Source organism: Galeopterus variegatus, unplaced genomic scaffold (assembly GCF_000696425.1).
Source record: "Galeopterus variegatus unplaced genomic scaffold, G_variegatus-3.0.2 Scaffold343, whole genome shotgun sequence".
Taxonomy (NCBI): domain Eukaryota; kingdom Metazoa; phylum Chordata; class Mammalia; order Dermoptera; family Cynocephalidae; genus Galeopterus; species Galeopterus variegatus.
The window spans coordinates 403,590-431,517 of record NW_007726454.1 but is presented as its reverse complement, the minus strand read 5'-3'; the positions used below and the strand labels follow the sequence as shown (position 1 = coordinate 431,517).

General features: G+C 36.9%; 2 protein-coding genes across 6 annotated transcripts in view; one reads left to right on the top strand and one right to left on the bottom strand.

Annotated features, from left to right (window-relative positions):
* The window catches only part of PPWD1 (peptidylprolyl isomerase domain and WD repeat containing 1), a 22,068-nt gene extending 19,893 nt beyond the window's left edge, over positions 1–2,175 (bottom strand). The window contains exon 1 of one of the 5 annotated variants that reach the window (XM_008567761.1): positions 1,925–2,175. In XM_008567761.1, the coding sequence (XP_008565983.1) occupies positions 1,925–2,111 (187 nt within the window). In that variant the 5' untranslated portion in view covers positions 2,112–2,175. The other 4 variants (XM_008567762.1, XM_008567765.1, XM_008567763.1 and 1 more) reach the window with 4 other exon arrangements.
* An 8,096-nt stretch (positions 2,176–10,271) lies between these two features.
* CENPK (centromere protein K) overlaps positions 10,272–27,928 on the top strand; it is a 36,133-nt gene continuing 18,476 nt past the window's right edge. Inside the window, exons 1-4 of the mRNA XM_008567760.1 lie at positions 10,272–10,498; positions 12,285–12,341; positions 15,634–15,706; positions 18,897–18,943. Coding sequence (XP_008565982.1) covers positions 10,382–10,498; positions 12,285–12,341; positions 15,634–15,706; positions 18,897–18,943 — 294 coding nt within the window. The 5' untranslated portion in view covers positions 10,272–10,381. The remainder of the gene's footprint in view (positions 10,499–12,284; positions 12,342–15,633; positions 15,707–18,896; positions 18,944–27,928) is intronic.

Here is a 27,928-nt window from a genome sequence, read left to right as displayed (position 1 = left end):
AACCCTCAGCGGGAGCGCCGCCGCGCTCCCAAGCGGCGCACTGTAGCAGTGCGCCACTGGGACGGCCCCATAAAATTTTCTAAATTCTATTTTGCATTTTCTTTTAGATTTTCTTTAATTTCTCTCAATTCACATGTAATGATTAAAAAAAAAGAAAAAAAACAGTATTGGTTATGTCAGTTGTAACTTTAATTATTTCAAAGTACTAAATAGCAAAACTATTTAGTCAATTATGACAGGTTTGTAGGTATAATATGGATGCTTAACAACCCAGGATTTAAGAACTGAGTGGTTTTGGCTTAATACTCTTATGAAGGTACCATTAGGAATAAAAAAAATCCAAACCAAAACAAAAGCAAACAAAAAAACCTAAAAAGTTTCATGAAAATATCAGAAACATTTTCCTACCCTGTAGAACACCTGCTATATGCAAAGCACTATACCAAACACTGTAGCAAAACAGGCACAATCCTTGTTCTTACCATGCTTCCAATCTTGTTGGTGAAGAGAAACATTAATCTGAGAATCACATGAATTACAATTACAAACGGTAGCAAGTGCCATGAAGAAAATGGTTGTTATGGAAACATTTAACAGGAGGTCCAGGCAATAAAAAAGATAACGCATTTTAAGGATGTCAATATACAATGTTCAAAAAAGTACAAGTAGCATCTTCAAAATTTAGATTCATAACATTTGAAGGCTATCTGTAAATTCAGTGTGATGAACATTACCTCACAGTTATGATCAACATGTTTTGGAAACCCAGACCAGAATGGAGAAGTCACAGGCTTCCCAGAAAAGGTGATATCTAAGCGCTAAAGATTGATCAAAAGTTAGCGTAGTGAAAGGGGGTGAGGGAAATTCTTATAGACACACCATGTTATCTGGGCCGGCATTCAGAGCACATGGCTCATTTTCAAGGATTTAGTATGGCTGCAGCACAAAGTAAGAAGTAGGGAGTAATGGAAGGTGTTTGGTGGAGGTAAAGAAAGATCATAAAGGGCTTTATATGCCATGTTAGGGGGTTTGGGCTTTGTTTTGAAAATGAGAAATCACTGAGGAGTTTTAAGTAGGGGAAAGTGAAAAACTAAGATCTGAGCTTAGAAAGACCACCTTTAAATTATCTTACACATTTGTGGAAAACATTTCACAGAAAAACTTGATAAACAAGAAAATTTATTCCTTTCCCCACCCTTTCTATTTGATAAAAATTTGTTATTATTCCACATTAGTGGCAAAATGCTTCAGCTCAAGGTATCTCAAGAGTATGGTTTGAAAACCATAGACTACGAGCTTTAGATGAAAAGAATTGTGATCCAGGAAGCTTAAGTAATTTTCCCTAGGTCAGAAAATTCATCAGTGGAAGGAAGAGTCTCAGGGGTGAGATGATTTTTACCTACTCTTTATGATTCTAAAGAGGCACCGCTTTCCTCCTCGCTCCAAACCCTAACACCGCTCCTGAATTAAAGCCTTAGAGGTACTCTTTAAAGTACTCTTTTCCACACCTGCTCTTCGGAGTTAGCAATTTCAACTTCATACGGCTTCTGTGGGGATTAAATGAAGCGCCAAGCGCATAATAAGTATAAGCAAATGTTAGCTTTAGAATCTAACAAATCGGTGATCAATAGTTTTGGATACTTCAAAAAGTTCGTGGAAAGATAGAATTAAAAGATAATACGAATCTTTCCATAAACTTTTTGAAGTACCCCGTATTATCAGAAAGACGCGGTACTAATTCCAGATCACTATTTCGGGACTAGGTGCAAGCACGGAGTGGCCAGAGTTACAAGACGACCCTCTGTTCGGAAAGCACAAAACCCCACAATCACACACCATCCCTTTTCGGCTCTGGTTTTGACTCAACCCTCTCACTCGGTAGACGCAGTATTTCAATTCGCCCTGGGCCTATCTCTGCAGCTACCTTTCCTCTTCTTGGCCAGTGTTGCCTCCACAGGCAAAGGCCCAACCCAGCAGTCTTCATTCTCTTCATCGTTCTCTTGGGCCACTGCCACTGCAAGCTGTCTTTGGCTAAGTTCCGTTTTTTCCGGTTCCTCTGGCTCCCGGCGCCTTCTCCTTCTCAGCTGAGAATCACTACTCTCCTCCGCCATGTCAGAATCGTCAGGAAAGGCGCGACACACAACGTGGCTACCAATCCCATAGCAGCGGCGCAGCCCTGTCGTCAGGGTCCGGGCGAGTTTTGGGATTGGCTGGAATGGGTAGAAGCAGATCCAATCAGCAAAAAGGCGCGACACACAACGTGGCTACCAATCCCATAGCAGCGGCGCAGCCCTCTCGTCAGGGTCCGGGCGAGTTTTGGGATTGGCTGGAATGGGTAGAAGCAGATCCAATCAGCAAGCAGCGCGCGCACAGATCCTGGGCCCGGGAGCATTGACTACGCACCGCTGAGGCGACCGGAGTTTGTTTTGTGGCTCTGGGACGGTAAGAGGTGGGCAGGGGAGCGCGCCGCAATGGTGGTAGTTTGCTGTTGGCGGTGGCAGCTACGGGAGATGGCACTCCAGCGCCGAAGGTGGCATTTTACCGCCGGGGAACTCGATACCCAACGTCCAGCCGGGCCTTAAGTCCTGCTCCAGAACCTCGCCAGTTACTAGGGAAAGACCCTACGGGGAGGGAAGGAACTGGTTAATTTGCGGGTTTCCCCTCGGATGCTCCAAACATGTCTTCTCTCCTAAGCTGCTGCTTTATTCTCTCACACACTCTCTGAAGAAGGTGTGAGTGCTCGTTTCGGGCGGGAGAACGCGCCACCTCAGGTCACCTAAGTGGCTCACGGCAGGACCGGTCACCCTTGTGTCTTCACCGTGGTGTAGGCATTCAACTCTTAGCGGTCTTCTGCACGTCAGGCTCCCTCATCCTCCGTCGTCTTTGTTTATTTTCATATGGTATTAAAAACACATAACATAAAATTTTTCATCTTAATCTTTTCCTGTCCATTAAATACAACTTGTCAAAATGGCCTCCCTAAACCACTGCTTTCAAAAGCCTTGTGGTTGCCTATTTCAAGCTGGATAAATCTCTGCTTTTGCCTTGAGGTGGACACCAGATACATGTGAGGAACTGCCCATGGTAGGCACTTTAAAAAACAGTTTAAAATTTTTTTTTAATTTTAAAGGCTACCATTATTTGACCCATTCTGCTTAGCAAGTCCCATTTCTCTGCCTTCTGCTCTAATCAGACCACTTTCTTTTGTTTCACAAATTTGCCTTGCCCATTCTTGCCTCCCAGTCTTATGTTTTTATGTTGTTGTTTTTAAAAGATGACCGGTAAGGGGATCTTAACCCTTGACTTGGTGTTGTCAGCACCACGCTCTCCCAAGTGAGCCACGGGCTGGCCCTATGTTTTTATGTTTTGAAAATATCTACAGCAATCTAGCCTTCACCTTTACAGCTTCTCGTCTCTCAGAGCCCATGGCAGTAAAAATGAGGATGAAGGGCCGCCCGGTGGCGCACTCGGTAGAGTGCGGCGCTTGGGAGCGCGGAGGGCTCCCGCTGAGGGTTCGGATCCCATGTAGAGACCGGTCTGCTCACTGGTTGAGCGCAGTGCGGGCGCAACACCGAGGGTTGCGATCCCGTTACCTGTCACGAAAAAAGACAAAAAAAGGGGAAAAAAAAATGAGGATGAAGGTGATAAAGATAATGGTAGGGAGCTAATGTTAATGCGTATTAAGCGTTATTATGTACTAATCCCTTTATTCTTCCAAGTAGGTTTCTCAAACCTTCATTGTCCTGGATTCTGAAAGCATTTGCAGACTGCATTGTATGATTAAGCACTTCATAGCACTTCTAACTACTTGAAATCATATCATGTATTTATTTGTCTATTCGTTTATATTGTTTCTCCTCCGTGAGAATGTAAGCTTCATAACTACAGAGACTTTTTCACCTCTACAGCTATAGCCACAGTGTCTGACAAATGGCATATGTTAAGAGCATATTTGTTGAATAAATGAATACATCTTAGAATTACATGAGTACTTTTCTGTTTATTTCATTTATGTTAATCTTTTCCCTGTTAATACTATGGGTCACTTGAAGTTGGCATGGCAGAATATCATCCCTAAAGATAGTGTTATTGTTGTTCGTAAATAAATGATTGGGTGTTGTAGTCCTAACAGGGGACCTCAGCAGATTGATTTGTTCTCTTTCTGGAAAGATAAGTTTAAGGATACAAAATGTGGGAAAGGGAAAAAGTTAAACTCTTAAGTGTGTGTATGTGTGTTTTTTTTTTTTTTTTTTTTTTTTTTTTATGAACAACAGACATTTATTTCTCAAGTTCTGGAGGCTGGAAGTCAAAGATCAGGGTGCCAAGTATTTTCTGGTTCTGTGGAGGGCCCTCTTCCAGGTTGCAGACAACTCACTTATCCTTGTATCCTTACATGGCAGAAAGAGCAAACTCTTAAATATTTCTATTTATTTGTATTTTAATGGTACATTGAATTGCCAAGCCAGCTAATTTGTTGAATGTCTACACACACATACACAGACTTTTGCATTATTTTTGCATACTGCTAGTGTATATCCTGGTCAGTGTTCTATATAGAGGGGAAAGATCAATTTGCACTGAATTTCTGAGTTAAGGTATATAGTCATCCTTTAGTATTCATGGGGAAACTGGTTCCAGGACCTCCCACAGATACTAAAATATGCAGATGCTCAAGCCCCTGATATAAAATGGTGTAGTATTTGCATATAACCTACTCACATCTTCCTGTGTACTTTAAATCATCTCTAGATTACTTATAGTACCTAATACCATGTAAATGCTATATGAATAGTTGTTATGCTGAGTTGTTTAGGGAATAATGACAGGAAAAAAATCTACATGTTCAATACAGGTGCTATTTTTTTTTTTTGCCTTTTTGTCTTTTTTCGTGTCCGGCAACGGATCGCAACCCTCAGTGTCGCTCCCGTACCGGACCGGGACTGGCAACGGGATCGCAACCCTCGGTGCCGCGCCCGCACCTCGCTCAGCCAGTGAGTGGGAACCGGTCTGTATGTGGGATCTGAACCCTCGGCGTGAGCGCCGCTGCGCTCTGAAGCGGCGCACTGTAGCAGTGCACCACTGGACTGGCTTTACTACTTATTTTGTTGAGAAATAATTCACATACCATAAAGTCCACACCACTTTAAAGTGTATTCCATGGTTTTCAAAGTTCAATCCACAGATGCCAAACCCATGGATATGGAGGGCTGACTATATTTAAAACAAATATTTATAGAATGTTTGACTTTTCTGCTTAAAAGTATTCTGAAATTGTTAAGATTGGTTTTGACTTTGTGAACTATATCTTATAGGTATAGCAGGTAGGATGTTTAGTGTAAATATTTTTGGATATGGCCTTCTACTAGTTGATATTCAGATTGTTAATAGCTAATGTTGATATAGCTCTTTATATGCTAGGTACAGTTCTAAGAGCTTTATATACGAGGGTACTTTGTTACAAAGTTTATGGAAACATAAAATTAAAAGATATGAATCCTTCCCTGATCTTTGTGAAATATGCTTGTATATTAACTCATTTAATTGTCATATAACGCTATGGTGCATGTAATATTATCTTCATTTTACAGATAGGGAAACTGGGGCACAGAACGTTTAAGTGACTTTTCCAAGGTCTCACAGATTGTAAGTATCAAAGCTGGAATTTAAACCTAGACAGTCTGGTTGCAGAATTCACACTTTGTAAGTTTTTTAAAGTATATAATGCTGCAGTAAGCATAATTGTGTAGACTTCTGCAAACATATCTGTAGGCTTATTCCTAGAACTAGAACTTCTGGGTCAAAAGATAGATGCGTTTAAAATTTTGATGAATGTTACTTATTGGTCCAGCAACAGTGCATGTATGCTTCCTATTCCACACACTTGCCAATATTGTTTCTTAACAAATTTTACGTTATGGCCAGTCTGAGTGAAAAATAATGCTTTGTCTAATTTGCATTTTTATAAGTTATATGTGAGGTTAAGAATGCATTTTTTTTCCTACCCTTAAAGGTGTTTGTTATTTTTTTCTTTGAATTCCCCATCTGTGTCTTTTGCATATTTCTACTGGGTTGTTTTTGTTGTTTACCTTTTTATTGTAAAATAAAATACACAAAAACCCCTCAAAAAATAAATGTAAAGTTTACAAATTATTGTAAGGTGAACATCCTTACCACCATGCAAATCCAGAAGTAAAACTTTGATAATCACTTTAGAAGTCTATCCATTTGGCCCATCCCAATCACAACCCTTCTCTCTCTCCCTACCTCCCTCCAAAAGTAATTGTGTCTTGACTTTTAAGATAATTGTTTTCTTAGATTTTTTTTTTGATGGTGGATTTTTGGTTTTTTTCTTATTAATTTGTAGGCACTTGTTATAAAATAAGGAAATTAGGTCTTGGGTTGCCACATATATTATGAATATTTTTCCTATGTTTGTCAGTTTTAAATTTTAACTTTGTTGCTGAGATCTTTGTTCATGCAGAACTTCAAAATTTTTTATATTAGAGATTTTACTTAGTTTTGCTTAGATCTTTTCTAATCCAAGATTTAAAAAATTTCTCCATGTTTTCTTAAGATTTTTGCTTTTAGATTTTTGAGGAAAAGAAGAGTGGTGTAAAGATTGAGGTATGAAATCAAGGCTTATTTTCCCTTCTGAATACTATTAAGTTTGTTAACAAGAATGAGGGAGATCTTTGGGGCTAAAATATACATGGGGAAAAAAGCAGTATTGTGTATAAGATATGCTCCTATCTGCATTATTCTTCTTTCTCCTTGATTTGTATTGTCATCTCTGTCATATGCCACAGGTACATATGTGTGTGAGTCTAGGAAGTCAAGAAAGGCTTTGTATTGTGTTCCATTGTTCAATTTGCCTGTTCATGTGCCAATTCTACACTGTCATAATTAGTATAGTTATATAGTGAGTTTAATATCTTTTAGGGTAAATCCTCCCATCTTATTTTTCATGAGGGTTTTGGCTGTTTTGGGCCCTTTGCACTTCTATATAAATTATAGAATATTCTTGACAAGTACCACAAAAACAAAGACTTTTAGGATTTTGATTAAGATTCAGTAGATCAACTTGGGGAGAATTAACGTTTTTGCATCTCCAGTCTGTGAACATGACATGTCTTTCCAACTATTTAGATCTTCTTTGGAACTCTTATGTTGATAAATTATTATTATTTTTTGGTGGCTGGCTGGGGCAGGGACCTGAACCCTTTGGTGTTATCAGTGCCATGCTTTACCAACTGAGCTAAGGGGCCAGCCTGATAAATTACTGATGAAACACAATAAAACTTAAAAATCCCATATGAATAAAAATATTTTGGAGGGTTGTTCATTCTGGTTTTCATTTGATGTTGTGGAGTAGACATCCTCACCATTCTTTATTGCTCTGCCTTCTTAAAATTGCCCAACTTTGAATCTTATGCCACAAGACTGTACCACCTTCCACTCCTTGCAGCAGTTATCTAGCAATATTGTGTCACTCCCCCTCACTCCTTGAAGATTTTTAGCAACTGTCATTGTTGGTAGTCCTACTGTCATAATTCTTAGTGATTTTAGTATCCCTATAGATCATTCTTCCAGTAACTTAGCCTCTCTTTTTCTGACCTCCTCTCTAGTGATTACATTCTCCATCTTAGCTACTCACTTGTATGGTCATTCTTTCACTTCGTCTCCATCTGCACCTGTGCTGCTACACTGTAGAGGGAAATACACAACCATATTCTGGTTTCACTTTAAATTCAAGACTACTAATCTCAAGTGGACCTATAATGCTACCCACTAATCCTACTACTTTATCCCCTCTCATTCTCTTATATATCTATCTTACACATTTTTTTCTCTGCTCTAAACTTCCATACTTTCTCCCCATCCTCATGTACAGCTGATGAACTTAGTTTCCATTTTACTGAGAAAAGAGAAGCAATACAAACAGAACTTCCACAAGCTTCTTCCAGCATATCTACTTACCTACCTGCATATGCACTCTTAATATTCTGCTGACCTTCCCATTAACATGGATGAACTGCATGTACATTTATCTTAAGTCAACCCCTCTACTTATGTACTAGATCCCATTATTTCTTCTCCCCCATCTCTCCTGTATCAGCAGTATTTCCTTCTCTTACTCTGTCATATAAACATGCTGTATTTTCTCCCATCTTAAAAAAAAGAAAAACTCTCTTAATCCCAGATCTCTCTTCAGCTAGTAACTTTATTTCTCTTTTCCTTCAGAAAAAAAAAAAAATTTCTGAAAACATTTTATATACTGGATATGTCCTATTCCTTGCTTTCCATTCTCTCTAAAATCCACTTTAATCAGGCTTTCATTCTCACTCTTCTATTCTATTGAAACTATTCTTATAAAGGTAAATAATGTACTCCATTTTTGTGTGTTTACTATGAAGAAATTGTTGTAACAAATTGCCCCAAAACTTAGAGGTGTAAAACAGCCATTTATAATGCCCATGGATTCTATGCATTAGGAATTCAAATAGGATACAGCAGGGATAGTTTGTCTCTGCTTCACAATGTCTGGGGCCCTGGCTAGAAGACTCAAAGCCTAGGAATATTAAAAAATTTGTTTACGTGCATGTCTGGCAGTTGATGCTAGCTTTGGCTGGGAATCTCAGTTCCTTTCCACATGGGCTTTTCCATGTGGTCTCTTCATTTTGTGCTAGTTTGGGCTTCCTCACAGCGTGGTGCCTGGGTTGCCAGGGTGAGTGTTCTGAGAGAGAGAGAACCAGATGTAGGCTATATTTTCTTTTATGACTTAGTCTTGAAAGGCATGTGATGTCACTTCTGTTGTATTCTGTTCATAAAGGCAGTCACGAAGTATACTCAGGTTCAAGAGGAGGGGGAGAAGACTGCCTCTCCATTGGGAGTAACAACCCGAAATATTGCCGTGACTATTTTTCGAAAATACAATCTTGTCTGTCCATATTACTAAATAAATTGTCAATTCTCTATTTATATCTTTAATTATTTCCAGTATTTAACAGTTCATCATTCCTTCCTTGTACACTTTTGTATCCTGGATTTCAGGATATTATACTCTTGGTTTTCCTTTTACCTTACTGGGTGCTCCTTCTCAGACTATTTAGGTAGTTCTTCATCTCCTCAATCTCTCCAGGTCTAGAGATTGTCTCATTTCTATCCAGTACACTCTTCCTTTTCTCATTTCACCCAGCTTTATGTATCTGCATGGTGATTACTCTCAAATTTATATCTGTAGCTTGAAACTTTCCTTTGAATTGCAGGCCCAGTTGCTTAATCAGCAGCTCCACTAATAGACACTTCAAAATTAGCATGTCCCAAACTGAATTCTTAATCAGCATTCCTCCCACATTTTGCTGAATCTGTTTCTTTCACCATCTTCCTCATTTCAGTAACTGACAACTCTATCCTTCCAGTTTGCTTAGGCCCAAACTCTTTTAGTAATAATTGACTTCTCTCTTTCTTTGACACTTTATATGCAGATTGTTAGGAAATCCTATTGGCTCTGTCTTGAAAATATATCCAGAATTGGACATTTTGTACTGCCTCTATCAATATTATCCTGGTCCATGTCTTTCCGGGATCATTGTAATAGCTGTCTCACTGGTTTTCCTGCTTACCTCCTTACTGGTTGTAGTTAAACCAGAGTTGTACTATTAAAATGTAATTTAAATGATATCATTCCTCTGCTTAAAACTCTTTAATTGCTTACCATCTCAGCCTCAGTCCTTAAAACGGCCATAAAGCTCACATGATCTTGCCCTATTGTCTCTTTGACCTTATCTTCTACTCTCTGCCTTCCTTACTCTGCTTTAGTTACACTGGTTGCTTTACAGCTGTGGAAACACAGCAGTTATATTCCTGCCTCGAAGACTTTGCACTTGTAATTCCCTCTGCCTGGAGCCTTTTCCCTTTTATATTCCCATAGCTCACTTCCTTATCTACTTCATGTCTTTTTACTTAGTTGTGAACTTCTCGGTGACCTTATATGGCCGCCTTATTTAAAATTATATTGTCCCTGCCCTAGTACCCCCTGTGTTTCTTTCCTGCCTTGCTTTTCTCCATGGCACTTATAAATCATTTCATTATATATATATATATATAAACTGTAGTATATCAAATACCAAATATATGTATATATATGTACAAACATATATGTATATATAGTTTGTTTATTGTCTGTTTTCCTTAACAAGACAGAATAAGCTTCATGGTAGGAGGAGGTTTTGTCTATTTTTTCAAGTTTTTGTTCACTGCTGTATCCTTACACCTAGATGAGCATCTGGCAGGTAATAAGTGTTCAACAAATACTGTTGAATGAATAAACATTTTTTACTTTAGTTTTTCTTATCATAAAGCTAAGAAAATCACAAAGCACATGTCAGTGAATCAGCAAGATCTAAATCCAGATAGTACTACAGATGTGGGAGATGTTACAGATACTGAAGAAGAACTTATTAAAGAATGTGAAGAAATGTGGAAAGATATGGAAGAAGTAAGTATCAAGAGATAAATGTGATATATCTAATTAACATAAGATTTAAACAATAGGGGGTAGTACAATTTCAATAATAACTGGACTTAGGGAAGAAATAATTATGCTAGTTCCCAAAAGCCATTCTTATGTATGATTAATATTTGTATAGTTTTTAGATCTGTCAGCATTCATTTAAGAAACTTTATACTAGATGAACTATAGAAAGAGAAAAAATATGGCAGTCCCTGTCTTCAAGGAGATTATCATCTTATGCAGGCATAGGCATTACATTATGTTGTAATACAATAGAAGTATTGTGGTAGAAGTACAAAGACTATACTTAGGAGTACTAAACCCAGGCTGATGGGGTCAAGGATAGCTTTCTAAAAGAGATTATCATATCTTTTAAGGATAAATAGGAGTTAGTCTGTAAAAGTAGGAGAGGTATACACAGCAGAAAGAACAAAATATGTAAAGGTTGGGGAAGTTTAGAGAACTCTAAGTAGAATATTATGGCTATTGTAAATTAGGAGAAGGACTTGTGGGGTAAAATTAAAGAGGTAATAGGGACAAAAACATGAAAGATTTTGTTGAGTCTGTACTATGGGGAATCATTAAAGGATAATAAGCATGGAAGTGGCATGATCAGATAAGCATTTTGGGAAAATTACATTGGTGGCTTCAAAGAAAATAGAATGCAGAAAAGTGAGACTGCAGGTAAAAAGAGTATTTAGGAGGCTCTATTAGTAGTCCTGATAAGAAGTAATGAAGGCCAAAATACTGTCACTGCAAATAGAAGAATGAATTCAAGAGATATTAAGGAGATGGGACCAAAGGGACTTAGAAGTTAATTGATGTGAAATGGGAGGGAATTTTCATGTGTAGTTTCAGGTTCCTGGTTTGGGCCATTGGGTGGTTGGTGGGGTTATTCCCTAAAATAGAGAATATAGAAGTGGGAAGAACACATAATTATGAGGGAAAATATGGATTAATTTGGAAAATGTTGAGTGTCAAATATGTGTACGTTTTCTGAGTTAGTTAGAACTGCTTTTGGTATTATAGTATGCTGGTAAAATTTTGTTTTACCTAATGTAATGTGATATAAGCCACAGACATTTTCAGCATCCTGTTCTTCCCAGTAAAGTTTGAGAGTAGGGGAGATTAGTGGCGTTTTTCCTCTTTTTTTAAAATGATTTTTAACATAAATCCTTGGTACTCTGTATTATTAATGTATTTTCAAGTATATAATCTTTTTTTGCTTTTGGTATTTTTTTAGTATAGAAATTTGGATTTAACCTTAAAAATTTTTTATAGAAAAATAACGCAACCAGAAATAAGCACAAATAAAATTTAAATTATCCATATTTTTATTTCTCAGTTATAGTCATTATTCACAGTTTTGGATTTTTTTTAGTGGCACAGAAGCAATGTCTTCTGAAGTCTTTATTTTCTTATGATATATACTATCTTCTTACCTACATTACAGTGCTTTTCCTCTTATTCTCTTGTTTCCCATTTTTCTGTTATCTGGCTTCTAATTCACCCTAGCTTTTAGTTTTGTTCTCTTTCCTTCATTCTACTTGTTGTATCCCCTTTTCCTTTTGATGTATTCACCTTGGGATCTGTTTGGCTGCCTCCTTGATCCTCTTGCTTAGAAAGTAAAGAATTTAAACAAATTCATCTTTTATATGAGGTATTTATATATTGTTTTACAGGATTATTACATTGGATTGGTAAAAAAGGGAGGGAGGGAATTGTCTGGGTTATAGTGTGTGACTTGTTTTTCTTTACTTTTTAAATCAAGTGTCAGAATAAATTATCACTTACTGGAACTGAGACACTCACTGATTCAGATGTTCAGGTATGAATCTTTTTTTTCTTCCTAAAAATAGGTAAGTGGAGTTCATTGCATTTTGGAGAAGAAGTATTTCTGTCTGTATTTATCCCAAGTATAATAGCTTTGTTAATACCTGATTTGCAAATATCATTTGCAAAACTCCCTACTCTTTGTGATTTAAGAGTTGAAAGACATATTCTAAAAATGTTTCGAACAAGCTATTGTAAATAACAGAACATTTTCTTTAGTATTTGTCTTTTGACAGCTGTACATAATTTAATAGTTGAGTGAATTGCTTGTTGGTTGTTATTACAATAACTTGTTAAAAATTAGAACAAAGGTTATCCTACTTTGTGTTAGATATAATAGCCACAGATAATTTAATATCTGTGTGGAATCTTAATTGATTTTGCTCTAGGCTTAACAAAAAGGATTAAGATATCTGTATTAGTTTGTTTCTGTTGCTTATAACAGAATACCTGAAAGTGGGTAATTTATAAAGAAATGAAATTTATTTCTTACAGTTTTGGAGGCTGGGAAGTCTGCAATCCAGGGGGCACATCTAGTGAGGGCCTTTTTCTCGGTGGTGACTCTCCACAGCAATGCAGGTTGTCACATGGCAAACTTCTTGACTAATCGTGGAAATCTAGACATTATAAAAGAAAAGTTAGATGTATTTCACCATGTAAAAAGTTAAAAACATTTTATTCATAAAACTTCTAAGAACAAAGTCAAATATACAGGTGATTCCAGTGCAAGTTCCCCAGAATTAGTGGGGCATGTCAAAAGATAGAAGAACCAGTTTAAAGGTGGGCCTGCTGTCCCGTAAAGAATAATGGCTTTAATTGATTATAACAATATGAAAAAATGAGTTTGTGAGTATAATGATACTCAATAAAAAATGAGAGAGATACAGAAAGAAGGGGAAAAACTAATTTGTCATTTTTGGAAGTACTTGTTATACCAGACCTTTATCTAGAAATTGGTGATAAAGAATCAAGTCATCTTTTGTATCCATAGAATTTGAATCTGTATACAGCTATGTTGTACAGGATGCAAGTATACAGCTTTGTTACACAGAATAAAATGGAATGTTTTATTTGGAAAAACATTATATAGTAAGTAAAGTATCATTGGTTTCTTTGGGAAGTGTTTTTCCTACATTATAGAAATTGAGACATACTGAATCAGAATCACTAGGCATTGGGATATAAACTTCCTGAATGGTTTTCATGCGGTGAGCCAAACATTGGTTTTTAGGAGGTTGCTCATGTAGTTATAAACTTGGAGTGTCCTGAGAAAGTCAATAATAACAGTATATCCAAATAATTCGCAGTATGTGGTTTCCTATAGTGTTGAGGGTCCCCAAGACCACTCCCAGGTTTGATAGTTCTCTAGGACTCACAGGACTCAGAGTATAGTGTATTCATGGCTAACATTTATTGCAATGATAGGATACAGAGTATATTAGCAAAGGAAAAAGCATGAGAGGAAGTCCAGAGTAAACAGGCACAAACTTTCAGGGGTCTTCTCCCAGTGGATTCACACAGGACACGACTACTTCTCCCAGTAATGAGTTTTGACAACATGTAGGAGATGTTGTCTACCAGAGAACCTCATTAGAGACTTAGTACCCTGAGTTTTTAGTGGGAGCTGTTCACATAGGCACTGTCTGCTTAGCAGGTACCAAAATACCAGAAGGAAAGCGGGTGTTCAACGTAAACCATAATCTTTACACACCTAGTTTAGGCACACTGAGCCACTTTTATTGGTTTGATTGGTGTGAACCATCTTAAAATCCAGGTTCCCAGATGCCAGCCAAGGGCCATCCTTGCGAGCAGTTCTTCGTAAGGATAGCAGTTTCAGGCCTGCTTTTTAAACTCTTTTCTGACACCTTTTCACTTCAAATCTTCAATATTAAAACTCAATCCATTTGTTAAAGCAAGAAATTAGATATTTTAACGGAGAAAATAGCATGATTTCTCAAATTTTTGTCCTTCGATTACTTTAGAAATACTGCTGTTATTTTCTTGCCTTAGGAAAGGGTTGTTTAATTTTATAGCAAGATCAGAAATAATTTGGATGTTTTCCTTGCTGGGCTTTGGCAAGCCAAGAGCTGTGTATTACCAATATAGTGTGAGGTTGAACTGTATGAAATTACTGTTTTTTACAGGTTAAAAATGAATATCTTTATGTTTCAACTTAATATGAACAGAAATGATATGGATTCTTTATCATTATATGGTAGTTTAGCCTATTTAAATATGACTTTTTAAAAACTTTTTCTAGTAGTAATTATTAACATCTATAAATTGCTTTATAGTTCACAAAAAAGTTTCCTCATTCTTATTTAATTATCTTTAAATATTAAACTCTTCTTTGGAAAAGATTTTAAATACCTGTAAATGCATTTTTTTGTATAATTATTTAAAGCTTTCAAAGAGACTTTTCTTCTGATGTGTTTTCAACAGGCAATTTTCTGATACAGAGCAGTGTCTTTGAGCTACTGTTGGTTAAAAAGGCAGTACTTGGTGCCCTTGTAGTGTAAATACTGTGGTAATATCCATTGGGTTTTTGAAATGTGAATTTTTGATATGTCTGGATACCAGTAAGAATTATAAATGGAAGATAAAAAATGCTCTGAAATTTAACTTTAAGCATACATGGACTTTACTGTTATTGTCTAATGAGTCAACAGATTTTCATGTAGATTTGTAGTAATCAAAATTAGAATGACTGGAGTCACCTAATACCAAAAACATACTCACCTTCCTTTATCTTTGGCTGAGGGATACACAATTTAGAAACTATTGTGTAGTAAACCTGGTTTTTATGTGTGGCTTGTGGAACCAGTCTCATGTTATAATTGTCTCCATAAAGTTCTCTAAATTTATTTTTGGCTACTCAGCTAAAAACATTAGAGGTTTTTGTTTTTTTAAAGGGCAAAGAGGAAAAAACATATTTAAAGGAAACTTGTCTAAAAAACGTTGGCAAGAAATGACATCCTATTTTTTTACTTTATGGTATATTTATTTAGGAAAAAATTTAATGTACTTAGATTCTTTTAGTTTAAGTGGTGAAGCAGAATTTATCATTGTTAATACTATATTATTATATAACAGGCAATTTAGTTAGCATGATTTAAAACAATTGTTTGTAGTGATAATTTTTTATAGTTTGAGGGTAGCTATTTTATTAGCTATTTATGTTAGGAACCAGTATTAAAGTCTTAGGAATGCTACGTTTTCATCTATGAATAGCTATGAATATTCTACAAGAAATGACTTTGCTTTATTCTCTTATTCTTTTTTTGTAGCTATCATTATTAATTATGCAAATGAAATGTTTGACTGCTGAACTCAGTCAATGGCAGAAAGAGACACCTGAAAGTAAGAATCTTATTTATAGATTTGTATTTTTGTAAACAAATTGATGGCAAATTAATTTAATGATTGTAAGAATTACAAGATCCATTTGGTCTTCTTGAAATTGCCTAAATTCCATTGATATTAGGAAACCACTCCATTTTTCTTTCTTTTTACACATTATTTTGTGTTTATTTTATTAATGTAGACAAACATCTGTCAATGGAGACCTTATTATAGTTATTTTATCTTCATAGACACTGCCTTATGCTTAATAGAAATAGTAAATTATTAATGAATGAAACTTACCTAGTGGAAGAGAAGAGCTATTTTATTTTAGATCTTATTTACATAAGGGTCACATCATTTGTATGTTTTCTCCTGACTTGTCCAACTGGAGCCAACTATATTTTTGTCTTTAGTTGAGAAATAGAAGATGCCTTAAAAATTTGTAGTCATAGTACCCAATTAGTAGATTTTTTTTTATTACTAAAGCCTAAGTGTCTCTGTGCAATATATGCACAGAAGTCTTAAATTTTGACTTAGTCTTATATTTCTACTTTTTCTCTTGTTGCCTGAGCTTTTGGTGACATATCCAATAAATCATTGCCAAATCCAATGTCTTGGAGCTTTTCTCGTATGTTTTCCTCTAAGAGTTTTATAGTTTTAGCTCTTACATTTTGGTCTTTGATCCATTTCAAGTTAATTTATGGATATGGTGTTAGGTCCAACTTCATTTCTTTGTACATGTAGGTACAGTTTTCCCAGGATCACTTGTTGAAAACACTGTCCATTGAATTGGCTTCTTACTCTTGTCAAAAATCATATAACCATATATGTGAGGGTTTATTTCTAGGCACACTATTCTATTCATTGGTCTGTTTGTCTGTCTGTATGCTAGTACCATACTGTTTTGTTTACTGTAGCTTTGTAGTAAGTTTTGAAATCTGGATGTGTGAGACCTTCAACTTTGTTCTTTTTCGAGATTATTTTGACTATTTGAGGTCCCTTGAGGTTTGACGTAAATTTTAGGATGGATTTTTCTATTTTTGAAGAAAACATGGTTGGGATTTTTGATAGGGATTGCATTGAATCTATACATCATTTTGGATAGTATTGACATCTTAACAATATTAATTTTTAATCCATGAACACAGAATGTCTTTCCATTATTTATGTATTCTTTAATTTCTTTAAACAAACAGTGTTTTGTAGTTTTGAGTATATAAGTCTTTTGCCTTGTTGGCCTCATACCCACTTATCTTAGGGTTGCCAGTCCCACATGCTGCCGCATCAGAAGGATTTAAGAAATCTGTTTATTCTTATAATCTGTCATATTGTATTTGTTGACTGTTTGAATGGATGTTGAAATACTACTCTTGGCCATCCTGACCAAGAAGAGGGAGATTTTTTTGAACTTTATATTCTTAGAACTTTTCTCATTGCATTTGTTGCAATGATTTAGTAGCCATCCTGAAGACGCTTACAACCAGTTCTAATACAGGACCTAAGAAGCATGCGTAGAAAGTTCTTTCCTGCTAGTAGCCTGTCTAGAATATCAGATAACCTTTGAAGGTTTTCAGTAGCATATCATTTAAGAAATTTCATATAGCACTTGATTAGGAAAGGTAAACTTTTCTAGTATAAGGATTAAACACTTATTAAATTTTGCTATGAAAAATTAAATATCCATTTCTACTTATCAGACTGTCAAAAATTTTGGAAGAGTTTATAATATCTTTTGCTGATTTTATTCATTGCTCATAGAAATGTTTTTAGGAATCTAATGTCCTCTATTAAAATTCAAAATACACATTTCATTCTTTGAAATTCCATTTCTGGGAATTTGTCTTATTGATAAAATGAAAGTTCCAATACATAAAGACAAATAAAAGGATGCTTACTGCATCCTTGTTTGTTATGGCTAAAAACTACATACAAAGTTAATGCTCAGTCAGTAGGGGAATCACTCAATACATTATGGTGTATTCACACTGTAGAATATTATGCAGCCATTAAAAATTATGAATTTGATCTATAACAGATGAATAGAAAGGGTTTCCATGGGAGTTTTGAGTGAAAACAAGACAAGAATAATATGTATGATATGATTCCATTCTAATAAAACCAGCAATCACAAAAATAATAACTTTTATATATATTTATGTGTGTTTATAAGTATATATATGCATATATGTATATATAGGTATGATAATATGACCACACAGAAAAATATTTGAAGAACACACCATAGATTATTAACTTTGCTTTTGAGAGCTTAGACAAACAAGAAGAAAAGAAAAAGGCACTAACAAAATGCATAAATATGATCCAACTTATATATAGTAGATCCCTCCTTATCCATGGGGGATATGTTCCAAGTGGATGCCTGAAATGTTGGATAGTACTGAACCCTATTTACACCATTTCCCCCCCCATTCATACATACCTATGATAAACTTTAACTTATAAATTAGGCACAATAAGAGATTAACAATAATAATAAAATGGAACAATTATAACAATATATTGTAAGAAAAGTTATGTGAGTGTGGTCTCTCTCTCTCATAATATCTTATTATACTGTATTCACTCTTGTGATGTGAGATGATAAAATACCTGTGTGATGAGGTAATATGAGGTAAATGATGTAGGATACTGTATTCACTCTTGTGATGTGAGATGATAAAATACCTGTGTGATGAGGTAATATGAGGTAAATGATGTAGGCATTGTGATGTAAATGGAAAATACCAGAAATAAACAATGCATACATTTTATATTGTGCATTGTTCTGAGCTCTGTCGTGCTCTATCCTGCTCGGTCCTGCCCGGATTGCTGTTGGTCACTTAGCCTTCTCGGATATCAGGTGGACAGTCATGTTATTGTAATGTTTGTGTCCAGGTAACCCGTATATTACTTAATAATGACCCCAAAGCACAAGAGTAGTTATGTAATGTTTTCTGACCTTGAGTAACTGAAATCCAGAAAAATGAAACTACAGATAAGGAGAGACTACTGTATAGAGGGTTATATGTGCAAAGATATTAAATAAAAATAATTTCATAAAAACTGCACACATTTCTTAAAAAGTTGTGTAATATACAAATGGAGAGGGAAAGGGTTATCTTAGAAAACCAGAGAATTAAATTCTTGATTTTTGAGAATTAACTAAGCGTATGTGTAATTATTTTGTTTTGTTTTGTTTTTGTAGTAATTCCCCTGGCTGAAGATGTTCTGGTAACATTAGGAACAAAAGAGGTAAGTCAGTTAGTGAATTCATAGTAACCCCAAATAATTTATAACTAGAACTATTTTAGATAAGCTCCTAACATAAGACGTAGGATAAAACCACTCTAGACCCTTATTAAGTTTTCTGTTTTTATTTTAATTATGTTTTATTGAATAGAATTTTTTTTTTTTGTCCTTTTTGAGACCGGCCGCACTGCGCTCAGCCAGTGAGCGCTGTGAGCGCACCGGTCATCCTTATATAGGATTCGAACCCGCGGCGGGAGCGCTGCTGTGCTCCCAGCGCCGCACTCTCCCGAGTGCACTACGGGCTCGGCCCTGAATAGAATATTTTTAAAGATTTGGATTTTTAATTCAAGTTTTATATCAGAACTATTGCTAAAGTTAGTAATTAATATGTAAATCATAATCTTGTATCTAATTTTTAGTTGATTAAACTCTCTTCATAATAAAAACAAAGGTTAACCATAGCTGAATGACCACTATACACATACATCTCTCCTTCTGCTATGAATGGAATAAATATTTGTGTCAATATTATTTATATGTTGAAATCTAATCCCCAGTTTGATGGTATTAGGACTTAGGGTCTTTGGGAGGTTATTAGGTCCTGAGGGAAGAGCCCTCATAAATGAGATTGATCACCTTATATGTGGCTGTGGAGACCAACGTTTTCCCCTTCCATCATATGAGGACACAGCCAGAAGGCATTGTTTATGAGGTAGTGGGCCCTATGCAGATACCAGATCTGCTAGCTCCTTAATCTTGGACTTGCCAGCCTCCAGAACCGTGAGAAATACATCCCCCCCCCTTTTTTTGGGATAGCCAGCCAGTATGAGGATCAGAACCCTTGATGTAGGGTTGTCAGTACCATACTCTACCAGCTGAGCTAACTGGCCAGCCCTAAATTTCTATTTTTCATAAGCTACCCAGTTTGGTATTTTATTATAGCAACCCAAATGGACTGTGACAGAAAATTGTTACTGAGAAGTGGGGTGATGCTATAACAAATACCAAAAGAATATGGAAGCAGCTTTGGAAATGGGTAATGGGTAGAGGATGGAAGAATTTTAAAATGAGTACTAGAAAAAGCCTACATTGCTGTGAGCAGATCTTTAAAGGTGATTCTGATGAAGATTCAGAAAGAAAAGAGAGTTGTAGAAAAAGCCTTAATCTTAGAGAATAGCTAAGTAATCATGAACATACAATATTGGTAGAAAATCCACAGTAAAGGCCATTCTGATGAGGTCTCATATGGAAATGAGGAACATGTTTCTAAAGATAGAAAAAAACCAAAGTGTTTTTCCTGCTCTCCCACCACTCAGTACAACACAGCATCTTTGGTCACCAAAATGTGTAGGGATTTCTCCTCACCAGGAACCAATTTTCAGGCAGACTCTGCAACAGATGATTCTCCAGCAGACACCAACTGGGTGTCCTCCAATTTGGTTCAGTTCTAACACTATCTACTTGGAGTTAGTGTCAGATCCCACAGATTGATGGCTGAGTCCCACAAGATTGCCCCCACTTCAGAAGTCAGTCATAAGAAGTAGGTTGTCACCTATACTTCTGACTGGATATAAATCAGGGGTTCCCATGACCCTCTCCTTGGGTTTGATTCATTTGCTAGAGTGGCTTGCAGAATTCAGGGAAAGACTGACTTATGTTTACTCATTTGTTATAAAAGGTATTACAGAGGATGCAGATGAACAGCCTGATGGAAGAGATGCATAGGGCAAGGCATATGGGAAGGGGCATGGAGCTTCCATGCTCTTTCAGTGTGTGTCACCCTCCAGAAACCTCCATGTGTTCAGCTATCTAGAACCTCTCCAAACACAGTCCTTTTGGGTTTTTATGGAAGCCTCTTTCATAGGCATGATTGATTAAATCATTGACCATTGGTAATCAGCTTAACCTTTGGCTCCTCCACCTTCCCCTGGAGAACCGTGCCTTGGTGTTTTTGGTGACCAGCCCCCATCCTGAAACTACCTAGGTGCTACCAGCCAATAGTCAATGCATCAGTATATAAAAAGACATTTATTCCTTTGGAGATTCCAAGGATTTTTTTAATAGTTGTATACTAGAAAGCAGGGACCAAGACCAAATATATATTTTATAATATTAGAAGTTTACTGTACAATGGAGAAAAGGCTATCCTTGTTACAAAGAGGCAGAGAACTAGATGGAATTGTGTTCATGTTCTGGTGTTTTGTGGAAATTAGAACTTGTGTGCAATAAAGTTATTTAGCAGAGGATATAACTAAGCAAAGTGTTGAAAGTGTGGCTCGACATCCCTTGACTGTATAGTAAAATGTGAGAAGAGGGAAATAACTTGAAGATGGAATTGTTAATCAAAAAGGAAGCAAAATTTAAAGGTTTGAAAAATTCTCATCCATATTGCAAATAATGAGGACTTTTCAGGAGAAAACTCAAAAGTTGTGACCAAATGACCATCTGATAAGGAGATTAGTCAGCCATCACGACTGAAGCCAGGAGCTATTGTTCAAGATAATGGAAGAATGCAAAGCAGGGGCCACAGGAGCATGTGGGACCTCAGGGCACACTGCCCAGCACTCAGACACTGAGTTCCTCAGCTGCCCCAGGTACAGCTCCAGTGGGCCCAAGTACAATGTGGGCTACAGTACCCCTCCAGAGGTCCAAATCTCTACCAGCATGTCAAGAGCACAAGCCAGGGGGCATGGCTGGCTCCATGTCGGTTTCAAAGGAACAGACCTCACAGCACAGCCTTGAGCTTGGGACCCCAGACCAGGAGAACCATCTTACACAGTCACAGAGATGCCCAGAAGTGAGGCCCAGGCAGAGAGCTGCTGTGGGGCTGTCTGGCCAAGCTATAGGGTCAGGGATGCTAAGAGCTGTGGGGCTGTCTGGCCAAGCTATGGGGCCCAACACATGCCCAGCAAAGCAGCAGGAGTAAGTCTACTATTCCAGTGTGTCCAGAAGGCACAATCTTAGTGGGCCTGGAAAGCAGAGCATGCATCAAGCCAAAGAAGATTGTTCTTGGACCTTAAGATTTATTGTTATTTGTCTTGTATTTTGGATTTACTTGGGACATGTATCCCTTTTCTTCTTTCCTTTTTCTCCCTTTTGGAATTGGAATGTCTATCCTATGTCTGTCCCACCATTGTATTTTAGAGGCACATAACATGTTTGATTTCACAGGTTCACAGCTGGAGGTCAATTTGTTTCAGAAGGATGTGTACCTTGAGCCTTATCCATATCTGATTTAAATGAGATTTTAGACTTTAGACTTTTGAGTGAATGCTGGAGTAGATTATGACTTTGGGGAAATTGGATGAAATGAATGTATTTTAGATTTGAGAAGATGTGAATTGGGCGGTGGGGGGGGAGCGAGTAGGAACTATGACACCTTCTGAGAACTTAACAAAAATGTCAGTAATGGCATGTTTTGAAGTGTCAGTCCATTAGGTCAAAATATAGGAGAGAAGACAGAAACAAACAAAAATTTTAACAAGATAGTAGAGCATAGAAAGAGATAAGTATCCATGTGCCTAGAAACAGAAATAGTGATGAAAAGAGATTATCTACCCTACAGAATTGAAGAAAGTCCTGGAATTTGAATGAACCTTGTACTGCAGAATTCAGAGTTCAAGTGTGAAGCTAAAAAGGAGATTCCTTTAAAGTCAGGACACAGACTATTAGACCTTCTTAGGTTACTCTATTTTACAGTCAAGCAGCTAACTTTTTACCCATACACCTGAAAACTGAAGGTATATGATATGGAGACATTAAACTAGTGAGACTCTCAACTTAGGGACAGCTGGTTGAGTATTTAGTAGGGGAGGGATTCAGGTCAAATGTCAGAAAGATCAAATAAATTTTTTATGCTGCTTGGTGGAACTGCCAGCTCCTTGCCCTGCTCTATATCCAGAGGTCCTGCAGTTTGGTGTAAACATAGCTTCAGATAGGAGATAAAACAGTCTTCTCTGGAGAAGCAAAATGACCCAAGAGAAAAGATCCGTAAGTAGTAATATATGGGAGTGCCCAGTGAAAATGTGGGTGGCCACACATCAAAAAGCCCTATTTATAAACATAGGGTTTTCAGTAAGTTTTTGAGTTTTAAATATGAGTATCCAGGCAACTATCATGGACATTTGTGAAATGACTCTAAATATAAAGGCAGAAATCCAGAAACAAAAGTGAATCTCAATGAGTGATAATTCAGGGAACAAATGAAAATCTAAAAAAATAACACTTTCCAAGGGATAAGAAAAGATTTTGAGTCCACAAAATAACACAATGCCAATTTTAAAAAAGGACCACTATACTTTCCGTAGGATGGCTATAATCAAAACACAATAACGTGTTGGTGAAGATATGGAGAATTTGGAACAGTTACACACTGCTGGTGGGAATGTAAAATGGTAGTCAACTTGGAAGGCAGTTTGGAAGTTCCTTATAAGGTGAAAGGGTTACTATATGAACCAGCTGTTTCACTCCTATGTATATACCCAAGAGAAATGAAAACATGTATCCCACAAAAAAGTTGTACATGAATGTTCATGGCACCGTTTTTCTTAATAGTCAAAGGGAAAACAAACTAAATGTCCATCAACTGATGAATGAATAAAATGTGATATGTCCATATGATGGCACATTATTTGACAATGAAAAGAAATGAAGTATTGATGTATGCTAAAATATGGATGCACCTTGAAAACATTATGCTAAGTGAAAGAAGTCAGTCACAAGGCACCACATATTGTATCGTTCCCTTTATATGAAATTTCCATAATAGGCAAATCTATAGAGACAGAAAGTAGATTGCTGGCTATATAAGGCTGGCTGATTGGAGAGGAAATGTGAAATAACTGCTAATGGATACTACTGACAGGATTTTTTTGGGGGGTGGTGAAAATGTCCTAAAATTGATTGTGGTGAGATTCGCACAACTCTGAATATACTAAAAACCATTGACTTACACACTTTAACTGGGTGAATTGTATGTTATGTGAATTAAATCTCAATAATGCTATTTTTAAAAGGAGAAGAATATATGAAAGAGGCCTTATAAATGAAAATGTGATAGCTGATATAAACACACACAAAAAAGGTTGGTAATTATAGTCATGGCAGTCTCCTAAAGAATAGGTCAGGAAGGAGAAAACGAAGGAAAATTGGAATAATAGAAGAAAGAAAACTAAAGTAGAATTACAAAATATGACCATTAGAACTTATAGAATATTGAAAAATGGAAGAGAAGAAAAAATAAAATAAATAATACATGAATGTTTCCACAGAATGAATGATAATGATTCTCAGTATTGAAAAGGTCCACCAAATTTCCAATGTGATGAATTAAAATGATCCATGGTATAATGATCCGGCATAATTTCTTTCTTTGAGAGCAGCCCTTAGGTTAGCAACTGTTGCTTAGACTGGCAAAAATCCAAACTTGGTGTAGTGCTAGTATTTGTCCTAACACTACTTTCCTTTTAGCTATTACAGTTAAAAATAACAAAGGAATTGTGTATTTACCTTGCTTCTCATTATTTTACATTTCCTTATGTATCCAGTAAGCTAACTCTATGGGAATTGATTCTATCATTTCTAAATTTCATTCGTAATTTCTACTTTCAGCAACTAATCACAGCATAGTTGTTGTCTCATATCGGTAATTATCAAGCATCAAAGTTCACCATCCCATGCCTTGTCATCTTTTCCCAAACAGTGCTTTTGCTATGTTTGAGCTAGCAGGGGTCATTATTGCAAATCCCACTTGTGAGGTCAGTTTTGTCAGAATTTTCCCTAAGATAACCCTTGGGCTTAGTGATTTAAATGATAGAATTACAGGACTCAGAAAAACTTATACTTTTGGTTACACTTTATTAAAGTGAGAGGACACAACTTAAAATGAGCAAAGGAAAAAAGCTCATGGGGAAGCATTCAGAAGTTCTTTCCTGGTAGAGTTGCATGGATGTACTTAATTCTTCCTGCAACTATATGTGACAACTCTTGTGATGTATTGTTAAGGCCAGGGCAGCTCACCTAAGCCTTGTTGTCCACGTTTTTTTATTGGGTATCAGTCACATATGCATTTAGAGCTCATGTGACTGACCTTCACTATTCAGACTCCAGATCCCCAGAACAAAAATGAATATACCACAAATCACATAGTTAGCATGGACTCTCTAATCAAACTGGTACCATGTGGCCCAGTATTTTAGGCATACAGAAATACTCTTACCAGGCAGAAAATTCCAATGGCTCAGAGTTCATCTTCCATAAGCCAACCAAAGACCTGAAGACAGGCTTTTCTTGGTGATGTACAAGGTTTTTACAACCGAGGTATGCTAAGTTAACCCTTTCCTGGATATTTTCTTTTCATTCTCTTAACAGTGTCTTTTGGAGACATAGGTTTCTAATGTGATTAACTCCATTTTATCAAGTTTTCTTTCAAGGTTTGTGCTCATATCTAAAAATGTATACCCAATTCAAGGTTACAAATATTTTCTTATATGTTTTCTATTAAAAGTTTTAAAGTTTTAGTTTTCACATTTAGGTCTATGACACATTTTAAGTCAATGTTTGTATTTGAGTTATTGATAAAGGGTCCTTTTTAAAAAATATGGATGCTAATTGTTCCAGCACTAATTGTTGAAAAAACTGTCTTTTCTCCTTTGAATTTCTTTTTTTACCTTTATTGAAGGTTAGTTGACCATATATGTGTGTATTTCTGGATTCTCCATTTGTTCTCTATTTTGTGCTGTGAATATTTTTGTTCTTTTGTTCTATTTCTGTCTTTAGACCAGTACCACATTATCTTGTTTACTGAAGCCTTATAAGTCTTAAAAGTCAGGTAGTATGAGTTCTCTGACTCTGTTTTTCTTTTCAAAATTTTTTCACATTCCGTGTATATTTTAGAGTTGGCTTGACATTGTACCCCATAAAAAGCTTGCTGGAATTTTGACTGAAATTTCCCTGAATCCATAGGTTAGTACAGGGAGAATTGATATTTTTAACCTATTTAGTCTGAGTGCAGATCTGTGAGCACTGTGTTATCTCTGCATTTAGGTCTCCGTTTATTTAAAAAATTTATTTCACCTGTTTTCTAGTTTTTAGTGTACAGGTCTTATACATCTTTTGTCAAATTTATCCCTTTAGGGCTGGCCGGTTTAGCTCACTTGGTTAGAGTATGGTGTGGTTAGCACCAAGGTCAAGGGTTTCGATACCCACACTGGCCAGCCACCCCAACCCCCCCCCCCCAAGAAAAATAAGGAAAAAAAAGTTTTAAAAAGTCATCCCTTTAGTATCTGATATTTTTGGTACTATTAAATGGTATTTTTTAGTTTCAATTTTCAATTATAAGGGTACTTTAAAAAATTTATGGAAAGATTTTTATTTAACTTTAAATTCTTTTTTTTCCATGAACTTTTTGAAGTACCCTTGTATTTATTGCTAGTAAATACAAATACAATCAATATTTTTGTATTTATCTTGTGTCCAATGAACTTGAGAAACACTTTTATATCAGTAGCTTTTTTGTAGATTCTGTAGGAAGTCATGTCATCTGACATCAGTTTTACTTACCTTTTCCATTATGGATGCTTTTTATTCTTTTTCTTATTTTACTGTCCCAGAACTTTGTATTAGTCCATTTCTGTTGCTTATAACAAAATACCTGAAACTGGGTAATTTATAAAAAAAACAAAATTTACTGCTTACAGTTTCACAGGCTAGGGAGTCCAAAGTTCAGGGAACACATCAGGTGAGGGTCTTCTTTGGTGGTGGCTTTACAGCAATGCAGGGGTCTCACATGGCAGAAAGCGGTGGAACAGAGAGTCAGTTCTTTTTTTTTTTTTGTCTTTTTCCATGTCCGGCAACGGATCGCAACCCTCAGTGTCGCCCCCGCACCGGACCGGGACCGGCAACGGGACCGCAGCCCTCGGTGTTGCTCCCGCGCCTCGCTCAGCCAGTGAGCGGGAACCGGTCTGTATGTGGGATCCGAACCCTCGGCAGGAGCGCCGCCGCGCTTCCCAAGCGGCGCACTACAGCAGTGCGCCACTGGACCGGCCCCACTTTCTGTTTAAAGTGCTCAGAACCACACCCACAACCACCATTAAACCATCAACTTAATCACCCCTTCAAGGCCCACCTTTCAATTACCATAATAGAATTTTCCACACTCAACAATTAGAGTGGGAATTAAGCTTCTAATATATGAACTTTGGGGGACACAATTCAATTAATCCACAGCATTCCATCCCTGGCCCCCAAAGTTCATGTCATATTCACAGGTAAATACATTCATTCCATCCCCAAAGTCTTAACTTGTTTCAATTCAAAGGTCCAAAGTCCAAAGTCTCATCTGTGAAATCAAGACAAGTTATCTACTTCTAAGATACAATAGTGGAACAAATATAGGGTACATATTCCCATTCAAAAAGGGAGAAATAGGCCAAAAGAAAGGGGTAACAGGTCCCAAACAAGTCTGAAACCCAGCAGGGCAGGCATTAAATCTTACAGTTAGCACATCATGTATCTTGACTGGATGTTTGACCTCCTCTGCATGCTGGTGTGGGGGTTGGGTCCCCAAGTCCTCAGGCAGCTCTGCTTCAATGGCTCTCCTGGTCTCAGGTGATGCTTCACCTCTCACAGGCTGGTGTTGCACACTGTTAGCTCCACAATTCTGGGGTCTCCATGGCTGTCCTGCTCTCATGGCTCCACTAGGCATGGCCTTGGTGGGGTTTTTCAGCTGCAACTCTGACCCCACATTTCCTCTTTGCATCGCTCTAGCAAAGACTTTGTGGTGAATCTGCCTCTGTGACGGATCTCTTCCTGGGCCCCCAGGCTTTCCCATATATCCTTTGAAATCGGGGTGGAGAGTGCAAAGCCTCCACAGCTCTGGCATTGTGTGAGCCTGCAGACTTAACCCCACATGGATGCTGCCAAGGCTTCCAGCTTGTATTTTCCAAAGCTGTAGGTCCAGCCATACCTGGGGCCAATTTAGCCACAGCT